Below are 17786 nucleotides of genomic sequence, written 5' to 3'. Positions count from 1 at the left end.
CTCTAACGCCTGAGCGCGCACACACACACACACACACACACACACACACGCCCAGGGTCACTTACACACACACACACACACACACACACACACACGCCCAGGGTCACTTAACACACACACACACACACACACATGCCCAGGGTCACTTAACACACACACACACACACACACACACACACACACACACACACACACACACACACACACTTGCCCAGGGTCACTTAAATGCCCAGGGCGACTCGTACACGGCGGTCGGTGGGAGCACCTAAGGCCGGCGCCCCTCTAACGCCTGAGCGCAGCAGAGGCGGGCCTTGGGCCCTCTGGGAAATGTAGTTCAGAACATGGAGCGCAAAGCCTTCTGGGGGTGGTGGTTCCCAGTGTCGCAAGGAAAAGCTGAGAGAGTATAGGTTTCCCAGTCCTTGCAGTTGAATGTTTCCCCAGCTGACTTCTGGGGTTCAGCGCTCCTCAACCTTTACTCCTCTCCGTCTCGCTGGGGGTTCTGGGAGGCAACGTTGCGGGTCTCTGGTCACTGGTCGGGTTTCCAGAACCCGTGGTGCCGGGAGGTGAACTGGGCCTGGCTTCACGCTGGAGCCAGAGGTAAGGGACAGACTTGGGGTGGACCAGCTGGGATGCAGACGGCTACCAGGCATGTGTAATTGCAGAGACAGTGTGTCACTACGTATAACTGTGTGAGAGACTGCGGGTGTGACAGAATGTGATTTTGTGTGTTACCGTATGTGTGATTGTGAGCGACTGTGACCGTCTACTGTGGTATAAAACTGTTAACTGCGTATCAGTTTGTGAGAGACTGTGAGTGTGACATAGTGTGTGTGTGTGTGTGTGTGTGTGTGTGTGTGTGTGTGTGTGATTATGTTTGACCACTTGCCTCTGTGGCTATAACTGTTTAGATGTGTGTGACAGCAGATGTGCCCATGACTATCTATCTCTGCAGTATAATTTTGTATGAGTAATTGTGACAGAATGTGTAACCTTGTGTGATGCATAACTGTGTGATTGTGTATGATTGTCTCTCTGTTGAAGTAATTGTGTATCATCTCTATCTTTGTGTTAAGGCAACTGTGGATGTGTGTGACATTACAGGTGTGATTGTGTGATCATGTATATGTGTGTGATTGGGCAAGAATTTGTGTGTGTATGTGTGATTTAGAGTGTGATTGAGAGGCACAGGGAGATGAAAATTATTTGCCCAAGTTCACACAGTCAGTAAGTGACAAAACTGGGATGTGAACCCATGCGATTTGGCTCTAGAGTCCTTGCTTTTAATTACAGTACTTAAATAAAAAATACGGGCCCTGGGTTCTGAGAGTATACTAGAGGGTTGTTTGTGGTCTTGGATTAGGAACATTTGGGACATGGGAACTATAATAAATCTGGTCTCTTCCTTCAGTCCCTTTGTGAATCACAGAACCCAGTCTGAATACATTGTAGTGAGACCATCCTCAAATTGGCTGCCTCTGGGGGAGGAAAACGCTCCCTGAAAGCTCAGTCTTCCTCTCCTTAGGCCAGGGAATTAGAGATTTTAGCATTTTCCTTGTCAAACTCTTCCATGTTTGGCGCTGAATCGGGACCTTTTTTTTTTCTGTTGTACTAAGTGAGCTAAATTTTTGGTTCTGATTTTCGCAGTTAATAAAGAAAAATGTTCTCATTTCCTTTCCAATTGTGTATGTAAAATCTAAGTGGAAACAAGGGAGGCACTACTCTTTGCCAGGAATTGGCTCATACAGTCTTGACAGTAAGGAAAAATGGTTCTGAGGGGTGGATTAATTTGCCCAAGGTCTTGTAGCCAGTGAGTGAAAGCGTGAAAAGTCTGCATGCTGGTTGGGGACTCTATAATGCTCAAGTCTTTAACAAGACTTTCTTTCAGATAGTTCGTCTTAAACGTGGAAAATAGTGCCTGAGGGATACTCAACTATTGGCAAACAGAAAGTTAAAATATATTTCTTTTATGCAGATACTGCTTAGGGCTCTCAGATGCTGAGAAGACTTCTAGTCTCCTCTCAGGTTGCAAAGGCTTTTATGGACAATTTCAAGCTGCATTGCACTAAGGAAATAACTTTGTAAGAGGCTGAGTTGACTAGTGCAAAGTAGCCCAGATCAGGGGGTCACGTATCCTAAATTCTAGGTCTAACACAACTATTTTCATTTTCAGAATGAAGATGTGTTGGCTCTGAGAGTACAAGGAACATATTTTGAGGCGGTGGAGTTTGTTACTGGTTTAGTGTTAAATTCGGCAATAATTGCCTCAGGCTGCATTTCTGTGGCATCATAAGGGTAACATGTGCCATCTCTAAACATGCTTTTCTAAGACATATATGGCATTGATTTCTCAGTTTATGTTGAATATATCCGATTTGGACATGTGGTCTCTTGAAAGAGATTCAGTTTTTGAGTCACAGTCCAGTTTGACTCTTGTGACTTTGAATTAGTTGTTTTAAGCTTTTCAAACTCAATTTTATTTGTTGGTAAAACGGTGATAATAACACCTACCTTTGCAGTTTTCTGAAGATTAAATAAGATAATGACATAGAACATGTGTAACATCACTATATTACAGGAGGCACTTTATTCATGTATCAACTATTTAGAGCACTTGCAATGGTTTTAGTGTTATTCTAGCACTAGAGATATACCAGTGGACCCAACAAATCCTAGCTATCTTAGATCTTACACTATTGATTGGAAAGAACAGTAAAAAGGAAAACAAAAGTAACATGTTCAATGGCATTAATTGCCAAGAAGAAAAATAAATCAAGATGAGGAAAAAGAGACTGAAAGGAAAATTCTATCTAAATTCTCTTTAGATAGAATTTTTAGAGAAGTCCCTCTGATTGGTGACAACTGAGCACACCCAGATAGGAATGAAGACAGGGAGAGAGGCATGTCCAGGCAAAAGGAAGAGCGAAGGCAACAGCCCTGAAGAAAGAGTACAAACAGTGTTTGAGGAACTGTAAGGAAATCTGCAAGCCTACAGTGGGGTGAGCAAGGGGGAGAAGGGCAGATAGGAAATGAGGTACAAGGGGCAGGCATGACCATGTCATAAACTGCCTTGTTGGTCATGGGACGGACTTTAGATTTTGGTAAATTCAGGCTATGTGTTCTTATTATCAGATCTTCAGGGATTAAGGTGAGCTTTGGTCTTTTTCTCAGATCTTAGATGTGGGTATGGCTGACGCTGTGGGGACCATAAAAGGGGCAGTAGTTCTATATTTGTTAGGCTCAGATCAGTAATATGGTGATGTTTGGATATTTTTTTCTTAACTCTCCCTTCTTAGGACTTTGTTTTCCAAAAGAAAAAATTGAAGGAGGAAGGAAGAATGGCTGTCGGACTTTGTAAATCCATGTCCCAGGTAAGTTGATGTTTTCAGAAATTTCTGGAAACAAACATTTTTGGTAATTTAGTAACATTTTTTTAGGACTTTGCACTATAGAAAGAGTCACAGACAGCCTAGTGAGCACCCTCTCCACTTCTCTTTCCACCATTTGTTCATATAATTCTTCCGTAAAACAGTTAGTATTTTTTTACTCAGTGTTATGCTCAAGTGTGTGATGAAACAGAAATCTCCTCTTTAGATGAACCATGATTTGTTGTATTAGGAATGAATGCTAGTGAAACAAAGGATAGAGTGATTATCAAGTGTCTTATTAAGTAGGGAGGTCAAGGATAGCCTCTCGGAGGAAGCAAAGAAATACCTCAATGAAAGTAGAGAGTAAGTTTTGTAGAGATTTGGGGAAGGACTTTAAAAGTAGAAGCAGTAACAAGTATAAAGGTACTGCGGTAGAAGCATGTTTGCTTTTTTTTTTTTTTTTTTTTTTGTATTTTTCTGAAGCTGGAAACAGGGAGAGACAGTCAGACAGACTCCCGCATGCACCCGATGGGGATCCACCCAGCACGCCCACCAGGGGCGATGCTCTGCCCACCAGGGGGCGATGCTCTGCCCCTCCGGGGCATTGCTCTGCCGCGACCAGAGCCACTCTAGCGCCTGGGGCAGAGGCCAAGGAGCCATCCCCAGCGCCCTGGCCATCTTTGCTCCAATGGAGCCTTGGCTGCGGGAAGGGAAGAGAGAGACAGAGAGGAAGGAGGGGGGGGGGATGGAGAAGCAAATGGGCGCTTCTCCTATATGCCCTGGCCAGGAATTGAACCCGGGTCCCCCGCACGCCAGGCCGATGCTCTACCGCTGAGCCAACCGGCCAGGGCCAGAAGCATGTTTGATTTGTTCCAGGAATAGCAATGAGTCAGTATTGTTGGGGGCAGATGAGCACTGTGAGGTTAGAATGGTTGCTGGGGAACAAGTTATGTAGGCCCTTGAAAGTCACGATTAGAACTTCCAAGTTTTGTTCTAAGCATGAAGGCGAGCCATTGGAGTGTTTGTGATTTATGTTTTAAAAGAAAAAGAGATAGCAAGGAAGTAAGGGTGGAAGAAGGGAGGCTATTCAGGAGAGTACGGCAGTAATCCAGATAGGAGGTTATAGCTGCCTGGACCATGGTGGTGGCATTGGAGGTGGTGAGGTTATGGGATTTGATCAGAGATTGGTTTTGAAATGTGAGAAGAAGAAAATCGTCATGGATGACTATAAGAATTTTTGACCTGGGCAATTGTATTAATGATCATGCCATTTATTGAAATGGAAAGAGTGGGTGGGGTGAGTTGGGAATCACAAATTGAGTTCTATATATAAATAAGTTTGAAAGACCTTTGGAATATCAATAGAATATTGATTATATATCTGGAGTGCAGGCCTGGAGATGTGAATTTGAGAGCTATTAGTATATTTAAAGCCAGAGGACAGGATAAGATTATCTTGGGGGCAGGATTGTGGTTAATGTAGATAGGAAAGAGGTCCAAGGACTGAGTTTAGGACAGTCATCATTTTGAGGCTGACAAGAAGAAGAGAAACCAGCAAAAGAGACTGAGAAGTACTGATATAGAAGGAGAACCAGAACAGGATAGGTCCTGGAAGTCAAGAGTAGAAAATCTTTGAGGAGGTGACGATCAACAGAGTTGATTTTTTCTGAAGAGATTGAAGATGGATACTGAGAACTGGCCACTGGAATTGGTAACATGGCAGCTACCGATACCCTTGAAAAGCACTACATTGTGGTTGGGATGAAAGTGGTTGGGATGAAAGTGGTTGGGATGAAAGCATCATTGCAACAGATTTAGAAGGGAATAGATGGCCATTAAAGTGAGGATAGAGACAATGAGTCTCTACTTTCTGTGCTGTCAAGTAATGTACCCAGTAATCACATAAGCCTACTAAAAATTGAGATGTGCTATATGAGTATAAAATACATACCGGATTTTGAAGATTCAGTACAAAAAAATGTAAAGCATTAATAATTTTATATTGATTATAGGTTATAATATCATTTTAGATATATTGGGTTAAATAACAAATGTTATTTAACAAGTCAACTACTTATGTATATTTTAAATGTAGCTACTGAAAAAATTTAAATTGCATATGTGGCTCACGTATTCTGTTGGACATCACTGATCTAAACAGCTCTTTGGAAGAGTTTTGTTATTAAAAGGAGTAGAGAAATGGGTGAGGTCATGGAACAGAATTTGTTTATTTATAGATGGAAAGTATTGCATCTGTTTGTATACTGACAGGAATAATCCAGTAAAGTGAGAAAATACTGGTAATACAAAGGAGATATCTAATATCTCCGTGATGTTTACAAGGGAGACAGTAGACAATGTCTTTTTACGAACAAGTAGAAAGATTGGTCTTGGATAGGAAGCCTAGAGTTTTGTCTGTAATAACAGAAGGAAGGCAGAATACAGAAGGAAGGCAGATACAGGTCAATAAACACATATGGTGGGCTAGAGGATGAGGAAATTCAAAGCGAGAACAAGGGAGGACTTGGTGGCAGTTAGAGAGGCAGAAGGCATCGAACGGCCCTGGGAGTGTGAGAGAATGAGTTTATTAAGGAAGGGTAGTAGAGTTGCTTAGAGGTGCTTTTGTGGATTGTCTGGTCATATTCTCAAAGTACGTCTGCTCAACATGTGTATCAGGGTTCTGGCAAGAAACTCAAAAGTGGGCTATTTACAGTATATAGAGAAACAGCAAAGGATAGTGAGATCTATACCCTGCGATAACAGCAAAGCTCCTTTACCGAGTCTAGGCCTGAACCCAGAGAAGGAGATATCTGAGTGGAGAGGGCCCCTGACAGCCACTGTGACCTTTGGTTGAAGGGCAGAGAGTACTGCAAGGAGAGAGCCAGGGGAATAAATATCGTGCCTCGCTCACCTCCCTCCCATGTCTTGCATGCGGCTTAACCCAACCAGAAATGGGGTGGGAAAAGGGAGTCTCTTGAGGAAGTCAATACAGGTTAGCTTCCCACAACCCAGACGTGTAGAGGGGTACATGGAAGTTGTACAACACTATGTAGTTGTATGTTTTTTCCCTCTAGTCACATTTATTCATATTTTTACTGTGTAGAATAACCATAGTAGATATTTTATGATTTTTAGTAAGAAATGAGGCCATTCTATGCAAAATGGAGCTCTGTCATTTTTTAAGCATATGAACGTATCATAGGAATATTCACCACTTACTAAGCGGCAACTATTTCCTGAGTTTTTACAATGTGACAGGTTTTGTAATTAATACTGGATGTACCTGAGTGTATAAAACATATATTCTTCCTCTCATATTCATACAGCTTATAGATCGGTGGCATAGCTTAAACCAGAGGTCTCAAACTCGCGGCCCGCGCGCCGCATGTGGCCTGTGGGCCGCGAGTTTGAGACCCCTGGCTTAAACTCTTAATTTTTTGGCCATGTAAGTTTTTTCCAGATATTTTTTTATATAACCTTCCAATCTAATTATCTTCACACATACTTCATTATTTCTTCAAGATATACTCCTGGAACTTTTTCCACATGTATAGTCTAAATTTCAGACCATACCCTTTTGTTAAAGCCCAATGGTTCAAGGCCTTCTTTCAATACTCTGAGCCAGAAGATATCCCAGTTTGGGAAATATAAAAGAATTCTCCCTAAAAGAATGTCTTGATACTTGTTATATGTAACATAAAACTTTGCTCTTACTCATATACTTTCATGTCATAAAACTCATATTTTATGCTATAAGCTAATTTTTCCCTGTATATATGTCCTTTTCTTTTTCATAAAAAATGTAATTTTTAAGGGGTGAGTCTGTTTTTGATATTTCTCTCATTCTCTTAAAATATTTGAAAAACCTGGGTATATACTTGTTCCCTATATTATGATTTTCCTTGGACCACTTAGAGCTTTGAACTCCTGCAGAATTATTATTTTTTTCCCCTAGGACTATTTGAGAACACTTGGCAAACAAGATTCTTTTCTTTTTTATTTCAGGGGTTGGTAACCTTTAGAGATGTGGCTCTAGATTTTTCCCAAGAAGAGTGGGAATGGTTGGACCCATCTCAGAAAGATTTATACAGAGATGTCATGTTGGAGAACTACAGGAATTTGGTATGGCTTGGTAAGGATATCTCTCCCCATAACTCAAAATCTCCCTTTGGGGTGTTCTGCTTCCTCCATTGGGAATATCTAGGGCAGGTGTCCCCAAACTATGGCCCGCGGGCCGCATGAGGCCCCCTGAGGCCATTTATCCGGCCCCCGCCGCACTTCCGGAAGGGGCACCTCTTTCATTGGTGGTCAGTGAGAGGAACACTGTATGTGGCGGCCCTCCAACAGTCTGAGGGACAGTGAACTGGCCCCCTGTGTAAAAAGTTTGGGGACCCCTGACCTGGGCATCTAAGTGCTTAACTGAATTTCTACCTCTGTTTCCAAGAAATGATTTGAAGTAGCTTTATAGAGTTACAAATGAGTAATTCCTTCTGCTGTAGAAAGATGGTTTTAAATAGCAGCATCACCATGGCATGGGAATTTATTAAATTGCAATTGTGGAGTCCCACTGTAGACCTAAAGAATCAGAAATTCTGGGAATAGGCCCACTAGTTTTTAAAGAGCCCTTCAAAGTGATTCTGATGCCTATGAAAGTTTGAGAAGCACTGTGGTTTCTGATTCAGTAGGTCTGGGTTGGGGCCTGAGAATATGTATTTCTGGTAAGTTCCTAGGTAATGGTTCTTCTGCTCTAGCACTTTGAGAACCATCACTATGGAAAAAGTTTCATCTCCCTTACAAACATCATTCCATTCTCCAGCCCTTCCTCTAAGGTCCTTTCTTGCCTAATGACCAAGAGCACGAGTGCGAGTCCTGGAACAGCTATCGCATGCAGATTCTGTCTCTCTTGCTCTCGTTTTATTCTGTAAACAGGACTCTCCATTTCCAAACCCAATATGATCTTCTTATTGGAGCAAGGGAAGGAACCTTGGATGGTGGAGGAAGAGATGTCAGATGGTCAATATACAGGTAAGTGACAGGGAACCGGGCAGAGTGGGCTGTCATAAAGTGCCAGCCCAGGTGGTCATGAGCAGGCTGCCCTGGTTCCAGAAGAAAACTGAAATCTCTTTAGCCTGCACTTCTCTAGAAACCTCACCTACACCTTGGATTTTTTTCTTTCCTATTTCTATTAAATTATACTCTATAATATTTCTACCTATATCTTAAATTCCAGTCTTTCCAGTTCTTCTTTCCTATTTATAGTCAGAATTGTATACACTTATAGATTTATCTTTAGAGTATTTTATGGAAGTTATTATCTAAGTTATATATGCACAGTGTTTAAAGAGTCAGTGGTTTTGCTAGACTTAATCCTTTAAAAAAGGCAGTCTCCTGCTGGGCTTCCCCGGTTCCCCTTTCCTAGAGGGAGGGAGCTACTTTCTTATCGTTTGCAGTTTCTTTTGGTGTTTCTTTCCTGTCTTTAAGAAATATGTTTATGTTGCTATTTCATGATTGTTTTTAAAGGTTTAACTCCTATTGATATCTTCTCACCAAGAAAATAAGAATTTAGTACCTTTTTATACTGAATCCAATTTATATGTACATGTGTACACGCACACACACACATACATCTCTCATCCCCCAATCTCAGTCTCACCAAAATCACAGTTGATTGAATTTTGATTAAATTACAGTTAAGTGTTTACATTTTGTGGCTTTTAAGGGCTAGTATAGCGATGCTGTGTATATAAAGATTACTTTTTCTGTATAACTCTTTATTGTGCCTGTAGTTATCTGGGGATTTTGTCTCTTTGTTTCTTTTTTTACTTAGTTTAAGACATTCATATGCATGAGGTAATCTGTTGATTTGGTCATCTGGGAGAAATCTCCAGTCTTCAGATATACCTTACTCTGAATAGATGGCTTATTGTATCTGCATCTACTGAATTTGGGCTTATCTGATGTTTTTCCCATGATTGGATTGAGGTGCAATGCATTTTGAAAAGAGTGCCATGAACATAATGTTGTCTTCCTCTCATGAGTGCATCATACCAAGGGATTCATAATGTTGATATTATTGCCAGTAGAAATTGAGTCCTTTCAGAGGGTTGCAAGGAAAGCATTTCAAAGGATATGACATAATGGTAAGGTCATTGGAGCAAACACAAAGGACTGTCCCAGTTTCAACTCTCTCCCACTGTGAAAGAAGTCCAACCTTGTCTTCATCAGGCCCAGAACAAAGGCCAGGGTCCACAAATTCTGTGTCATTAGTTCAGTTCATATCAAAGCTTAGTCCAGTTCAGCTTTTGTTTCTGTCCAGCTAGTGTAGTCTCCATTTCAGCTGGTGCTGCATTGCTTGGAGTTGTACTTGGAGGCCGTATGGCTGCTGGGGCCGTATGGCTGCTATGGAGAGAGAACTGGGCAAGAGAGAGAGAAAAAAAGGCCTTGTGTATGTTGTCATGTTGTCAGTCTCTGCTCCTTATGATTTCCATCTGCCTTCCTTCTGCACATGCGTCAAAATGGAAGCACCTTCCCCTGCACCATGTTGACTTATTTGTGCATGTGCTTACCTCCCCGTGTGCCATCTTGACTTCTGGACATGCGCCCAGCTAAGGAATTTCTCCCACTGTTTTTATTCTTCTCTGGGTTATGACTAGCTGCGATCCTTTCTGTTCCCTTCTGTCCTTTTTTGTCCACTTTGGGGATTAGGTTCTGAGAGCTGAAAATGCAGAGGTCCCCTAAGGAGCCTCTGAGGCTGTAGCTTCCTAATGAAGCAGGCTTTTAAATGTTTGATTCCCTTTGCTTCCTTTCTTTATTAATATCTAGCTAACTACCTGTGCTAATAATATGTCTTATTACTGATGATGTTAACTTTGATTACTTGGTGAAGGTAGTATCTGCCTTGTTTCTCCATTGTAAAGTTATAGTTTTTCTTGTAATTAATAAATATCTTGGGGAAGATATGTTGAGACTATTCAGTTTCTTTTGAAATGTTTGTTCACTAATTTTAGTATCCATTGGCTTAATAGATCTTGCCTACAACAGTTACTACTGTAGTCTTGACCTAATGTTGATTTTTCTACTTCCCTCTTATATTAGGATTGCTCTGTAGGGAAGAGCTGTTCCTTCGCTCACATTTCATTATATATATAATTGTTTCTTTATATCTTTATGCTTATAGAATCATGGACTTTTATTTTTTCTGTGAAGTAAATTCAATGAATCACTATTTTGTTGCTCAAATTTTGCTAGCTTTGCCCATTGGCATCTCCTTCATGACCTTTTGACATGTCCCCATCATTTTTGAGCACTTCCTTCCTTTACAGTTACAGTTGTTCCAGATTTATCTTGTTTTATTTACCCCAGCCTTGAATCAACCACTTCTCCAAGGAGTCCTGGTTCCTTTTATTTGGAAATGATGTTTAGAAACCAAGATCTGGACATTAAGTGTGCCCAGTGCTACTGAGATGTCATTGCCCCTACACCCTCACCACAGATTGAGCTATGAAATGTATATATGTGTACTAACACACACACACACACATACACACACATACATACAAACCACACACATACACATACTTCTATGTTTCTGCTTCTATCTTTTTATATATTAAAACTATCGGTTTATATTGATACCCTGATTCCAGTCCTGCTCCACAGGGTTTATTGTAACTTTCCTCTATTGCTTATTAGTAATTTCTTTTTATGACAATGAAAAACAATATTTTTACCTATTTGCTCAATTTTAGTATTCACATAAAGTAATTTCAGGACTTCCAATCTATTTCTGTGTGAGAAACAAATTTAGCAACTAGATTACATTATTTATATATATATATTTTTGCCTTTAATGTTACAGTATTCAGTCAATATACTATCTTTAGAAGTTATTTAGGTTAGTTTTTTTAATGTTTGTTTAGTACTGTTTATATTGTATTTTTGGTTCCTATCATATTCTGGTTGGTTTTATTGGGATTTATTTATTTATCTCTGAAACATTACTGTGCTATTAAAAAAATTTAGAGTTCTTTAAGAATATATCCTCAGAAATATGTTGCTCTCTTCTTATCTCTGCTATCCTGTTTTTATTCCCTGCTTCTTCTTACCCCTTTCTTACCCATCCCTTATGGATTACCAGTCTCTTTATTTTCAGGTTTGTCCTTTTTATGTTTCTTTTGCACAGATGAGCAGATATATATGTAATTTCTTGTATTTCCTTGTATGTTACATGACAAGTAGCATACAATAGATGATCTTTGCATGTTGCTTTTTCACTAGCTATATATACAGAAAATCATTTCATATCAGTTAATAGGGAGCTTTCTTTTTTTTTTTTAATCAGTGAGAGGAGGGGAGGCAGAAACAGATCCTGCATGTGCCTCAACCAGGATCCACCTGGCAGGCCCACTAAGGGGCAATGCTCTGCCCATCTGGGGCATTGCTCCATTGCTCAGCAACTGAGCTCTTCTTAGCACCTGAGCCAGAGGCCATGGAGCCATCCTCAGCACCTGGGGCCGACTCACTCCAATTGAGCCATAGCTGTAGCAGAGGAAGAAAGAGAAAGAGTGAGAGAGATAGATAGATAGAGAGAGAGAGAGAGAGAGAGAAGAGAGAGGGGGAGGGATAGAGAAGCAAATGGATGCTTCTCCTGTGTGGTGTGACTGGGAATTGAACCCAGGACATCCACAGCCCCAGCTGATGCTCTTCCACTGAACCAACCAGCCAGGATTGAGCATCATTTTTTAACAGCTGTAAAATAGTCCATTATGTGGATGTTATCATAATTTATTCCACTATTATAATGTGTGGACATTCAGATTGTTTGCAGTATTTTACAATAACAATCAATGCTACACTGAATAACCTTGGATATGTGTATTTTTTTGTGTTGGTACTATTTTCAGGGTAGAGTTCTGTGTGTGGGAATGCTGAGTAAGTGCATATGTAATTTTGTTAGGAATTGCCATATATCTCTCCAAAAAGGTTGTACCAGTTTGACTTCTATATTAGTTTCCTATTGATGCTGTAACAAATGACCATAATGTTAGTAGCTTGAAACCACAGAAATTTATTATTTTTCAGCTGTGGAGTCAAGAAGTCAAAAATGGGTCTAACAGGGCTAAAATCAAGATGTCAGCAGCCTGCCTGCCTTCTGAAGTCACTTTGGGTGAAATTGTTTCCTTGCCTTTCTTTAGGGCTTTTACCCATTCCTTTATTTTCAACTTTGTAGAATCACTTTGTTTTAAATTTTGGGATTTATATACAATATGAAATTGAGATTTGCTTTTGAAACAATCCGATTATGCTTTCAATTTAATAAGTGAAAGTCCAATTGCATTTTCGATGTATTTGGGCTTAATTCTGTATATGATTTTATGTTATATTTTTTGGTTTCATAGTTTTAAAAATAGACTTTCAGTTATCTGTTTTTCTAGACCTTTTTTGTCATGTAATACTTTACTTTTTATAATAATTAGGAAATTTTCTTTTTTTCTAGTGTTTACCTTCATGATTGTACTCTGCTGTTTATGTAGATAGTATTCTTTCTCTTATTCAATTGGTCAACTTTAAAAACTAGCCTTTGATTTTTACATGTTACAGATGAGTAGGCTTATTATATTCCCCATTTTCTCTTCCCAAATTTAGTTAATTATGTGGTTTTTACATTGTCAAGGCATATTATATTAATATTTACATGTTCTATCAAATTCATCTCAACCTTTTCATTTAGTCTTAGTTCTGTTGTGAAATATATTAAGTGATTTCTCCTAGTCCTTTTGCTAAAATTTTTCAAGACATCTCTTGATTGGCTAAGGTTTGTCCTCTGGCAGTCTCTTCAAAAGGGGCTTGTGCAAATAATGTCTTCTCAAGTTCTTTTTTTATAATTGACCGTTCCTTCTTTAAAATAGTACTATATAGTACTGGTGTTAAATGGTCTTGTGAAGAAGTTTGATGCCAGATTGATGCTTTTCCTTTATAATTTTTTGATCTGGGTGGTTTTTTAAAAGTTGTTTTATTAAGACATGTCTCAGTCTTGACCATTTTGGGTTACTTTGTCCTGGTACAAGCGTTCTCTTTTACAATGGAGAGTCAAGTTTTTATTTTAGGAAATATTTTTTTATTGATAAAGTTAAAATACATTAGTATTTTGATAACCTTTTAATTTTTTGATAAAGCGATAAACTATTTTAAGTACAGGTTCTCTTTTTTCCTTATTCTTAGTTCCTTTTCCCTCATCTACCCCTGACTCTTAGAAACAAGTCATGAATTCAGTGTATATCTTTGGTAAATTTATATATATACTGTAGTTCTTATTTAAATCCTATATACATAGTATTCCATATTTTGAATATGTGATACTAAGTTTAATTTAAAAATATGGAATATGTTTACCACATTTTACATAACCGTTTTTCTACTGATGGCCATTTAGCGTGTTCCCATTGTTTGAATCTCAATTAGCAGTGTATGTTCCCTTGCACATGCACGTAAGAGTCTGTCAAGGTTTGTACCTGGAAATGAAATTGCTGGGGCATAGAAGTTTACACTTTATTTTACTAGATACTCAAACAGTTCTTCAAAGTGATTGTATTAGTATATACTTTTACTAACAATCTTTGAAAGTTTCTGTTTCTGTATTTGTTTGGTATTCTCCAATCTAAGTTTTTGATATTGCCTTTGATATTGTCTAACTTAAATTCTTGTCAGTATAATATAAGAGAAATGCTTTTGAAGTTGTTTTGATTTGCTTGGTAAGGTTGAGCATTTCCCCAGAAATACATTGTTTATTTAGTTTATCTCTCCTGCTCATATTTTTAATCTGTCCTTTGGGGTTAGGTTATTTGACTTTTTTATATTGATTTGTAGAACTTCTTTATATATTCTGGGCACTAATTATTTTTCTATGTGTTTTTGTTCCCCAGACTGTTCTCTTCTCTCACTCAGTTTTTAATGATAATATTCAATTCACCCACCTTTTTCATTATAGTTTGTGCCTTATTATAGTCTTGTTTACCAAGTCTTCCCCTAACTGAGCTCATAAAAATATTCTCCGGTATTATTTTGAATAGTTTTAAGGTTCTGTTTTTTACTTGTACTCTTCTTATAATCTATGTGGATTTTAATTTAAAAATATGATGTGTGAGGTTTTCTTCACATGAAGTTTTTCCATTAGTTTTCCCAGTAGCATTTGCTTGATTAATCCATTTCTTCTCTGTTGACAGTGCTACTACCTCAATGATATGCCCTGTTCTCCTCTCTCTCTTTTTTTTAAATTGAGAGATGGGAGGCAAAATCAGACTCCCACATGTGCCCTGACTGGGATTCAGCCTGCAAGCTCCCTACAGGGCGATGCTCTGCCCACCTGGGGCCGCTGCTCTGTTGCTAGGCAACTGAGCTATTTCAGGACCTGAGGTGAGACCATGGAGCCATTCTTAGTGCCTGGGGCCAAATTGCTTGGATAGTTAGAGCTATGCCTGTGGAAGGGAGGGGGGAGAGAGAGAGAGAGAGTGGGAGAGAGAGAGAAGGGGAAGGGGGAAGGGTAGAGAAGCAGATGGTCACTTCTCCAGTGTTCCCTGATCAGGAATTGAACCCAGGACTTCCACATGCTAGGCTGATGCTGTACTGTTGAGCCAACTGGCCAGGACCCTGTTCTTCTCTTATATCTACACGTTTCTTATTTCTGTCCTCTATTTTTTGTTCAATTAATCTACTTATTTATTCCTGTCAATGCTGTTTTCTATTATATAGCTTTAGTTCCCTTTAACAGGGGTCTCAAACTCGCGGCCCGCCGAACAATGTTGTACTGATTTTTTTTTGTTTTCAACTGCAGTGAGAAAAGTGTTGTGTGACAGTTGCCTTTTGTAGACCTAGTGCGGCCCGCCGAACGGCTGTGATCTTGCTCTGCGGCCCACATGTTGAGTTGAGTTTGAGACCCCTGCTTTAGATGTTTGACTGGCTATGGTTGGTATATGTGATATATATATAAAAGGTATTGATTTGCATATATTTATCACATGTCTAGCCAGTTTAATACTTATTCTGTTAGTTTTCAACAATTTTCTGACTCATTAGTCAGGGTAAAGCTGATTGCTTTAACAAAGTCTCAGTGAATAAAAACTGAGTAAATATTTCTTGTACATGTCACAATCAAATGTGAGGTTATCTGAAGCCTCTGCTGTATATTGTCATTCAGATATACAACCTCTTTCATCTATTGGCTTTACGATCGGCTAGGGTCATGTTGTCCTCTGCTGGATCCTCTGAAGCTAGCCAGTGAGAGGAGGAGAGAGAGGACCCACCCATACACACAGACACACACACAAAGATAAGGATGGATGGGGGATTTCTCAGGTCATTTTTTAAAAAATAACCATTCTTGGCCCTGGCCGGTTGGCTCAGCGGTAGAGCGTCGGCCTGGCGTGCGGGGGACCCGGGTTCGATTCCCGGCCAGGGCACATAGGAGAAGCGCCCATTTGCTTCTCCACCCCCACCCCCCCCTCCTTCCTCTCTGTCTCTCTCTTCCCCTCCCGCAGCCAAGGCTCCATTGGAGGAAAGATGGCCAGGGCGCTGGGGATGGCTCCTTGGCCTCTGCCCCAAGCGCTAGAGTGGCTCTGGTCACGGCAGAGCGACGCCCCGGAGGGGCAGAGCATCGCCCCCTGGTGGGCAGAGCGTCGCCCCTGGTGGGCGTGCCAGGTGGATCCCGGTCGGGCGCATGCGGGAGTCTGTCTGACTGTCTCTCCCCGTTTCCAGCTTCAGAAAAATACAAAAAAAAAATTAAAAGAAAAAAATAACCATTCTTGGTCCTGGATGGTGGCTCAGTGGATAGTTTGCTGGCATATGGACATCTAGGGTTTGATCCCCAGTCAGGGCACACATGAGAAGTCACCATCTGCTTCTCCCCCCTTCCCTCTCTCCTTTCTCTTTCTCTTCCCCTCTCATAGTCAATGGTTTTACTGATTTGAGCGTGGCTCTGGGTGCTGAAGGTAGTTCTGCTGGAGCACATCAGCCTCAGGTGCTAAAAATAGCTTGGTCGTCAAGCATTCCCCAGATGTGGTTGCCAGATGAATTCTGGTCTGGGCTCATGCAGGAGTCTGCCTTACTATCTCTCTTCTTCTCACCAAAAATAATAATAATAAATAAATAAAATAAAAAACATACATTCTTCAGAATACTAGTGTTACTTTATTATAAATAGGGCTAAGAAACTTACAACAGGCCCTGGCCACTGGCTCAGTGCATATAGGTGTCCCAGGTTCTATCTTGGTCAGGGCACACAGGAGAAGCGACCATCTGCTTCTCTCTTCTTCCCTCTCCCCTTTCTCTCTCTCTTCACCTCCTGCAGCAGGTGGCTCGATTGGTTTGAGCGTGGCCCAGGATGCTGAGAATAGCTCAGTTGGTCTGAGCTCATCAGACTCATGCAGTAAAAGTAGCTCTGTACTTCTTCATCAGCCCCAGATGGGGTTGCCAGGTGGATCTAGGTTGGGGCGCATGTGGGAGTCTGCTTTACTGTCTCCCCTCCTCTCAGCTAAAAAAAATGACAAACTTACAACAGTATATGAATATATGCTAAGATTAATTATTCTGTATATGTGTTTTTAATGTTTATATAGTAATACACAAAATTTTGTTTTGCTATAACATACTATTTCAATATCTTAAGAATTGTTTTTATTTTATTTTATTTTATTATTATTTTTTTAATTTTCTAAGTGATAGGAGGGGAGATAGAGGCAGACTGCTGCATGCTGCTGACTGGGTTCCACTTGGCAACCCCCGTCTGGGGCCAACGCTCTGCCCATCTGGGGCCATAGTCCAACTGAACTATTTTTGTGCTTGAGACGGAGGCTCCAGGGTGCCATCCTCAGTGCCTGGGGTCAATGCGCTCAAATCAATCAAGCCATGGCTGCAGGAGGGTAAGAGAGAGAGAAGGGGGAGCAGGAGGGGTAGAGAAGCAGCAGATGGTTGCTTCCCCCGTGTGCCCTAACTGGGAATCAAATCTGGGACTTCCGCATGCAGGGCCAACACTTTACCACTGAGCCAACCAGCCAGGACCAAGAATTGTTGTTTTTTTTCCAAGAATTGTTTTTAAAAACAATTTTTAAAAACATTGTTTTTAAAAATATTTTGGAATAGAACAACTTAAGAGTCCACCAATATAATATCTTTTTTTAAAATATAATTTTTGTTATTTATTTTTATTTGATTTGATTTTATTATTTTAAATTTCTTTTTTATTTTATTGGGTTGACATGGTATACCAAACCATAGAGGTTTCAGGTGTACAACTCAATTTAACACCATCTACATACAGCATCATGCCCCCCCAGCAAAGTTTCTTTCCACTTACCTTCTCCTCCCCCATTTCCTTCCTCGTTTTCCCTCTGCCTACTGCCACTCTGTTGTCTGTATCTATGTGTTATG

The 17786-nt window shown here is 40.2% G+C and overlaps 1 protein-coding gene across 2 annotated transcripts in view; it reads left to right on the top strand.

The window, feature by feature from the left end:
* The first annotated feature begins 385 nt into the window (after nt 1-385).
* Nucleotides 386-17786, top strand: part of ZNF527 (zinc finger protein 527) — a 59751-nt gene continuing 42350 nt past the window's right edge. Inside the window, exons 1-4 of one of the 2 annotated variants that reach the window (XM_066348363.1) lie at nt 386-597; nt 3294-3368; nt 7371-7497; nt 8295-8390. In XM_066348363.1, coding sequence (XP_066204460.1) covers nt 3336-3368; nt 7371-7497; nt 8295-8390 — 256 coding nt within the window. In that variant the 5' untranslated portion in view covers nt 386-597; nt 3294-3335. Of the gene's footprint in view, nt 598-3291; nt 3369-7370; nt 7498-8294; nt 8391-17786 lie in introns of those variants that run through there. The other variant, XM_066348364.1, reaches the window with a different exon arrangement.

The sequence above is a fragment of the Saccopteryx leptura genome, chromosome 9, assembly GCF_036850995.1.
Source record: "Saccopteryx leptura isolate mSacLep1 chromosome 9, mSacLep1_pri_phased_curated, whole genome shotgun sequence".
Lineage (NCBI taxonomy): Eukaryota > Metazoa > Chordata > Mammalia > Chiroptera > Emballonuridae > Saccopteryx > Saccopteryx leptura.
The sequence above is the reverse complement of the archived record's forward strand: the minus strand, read 5'-3'. Positions and strand labels throughout refer to the sequence as shown.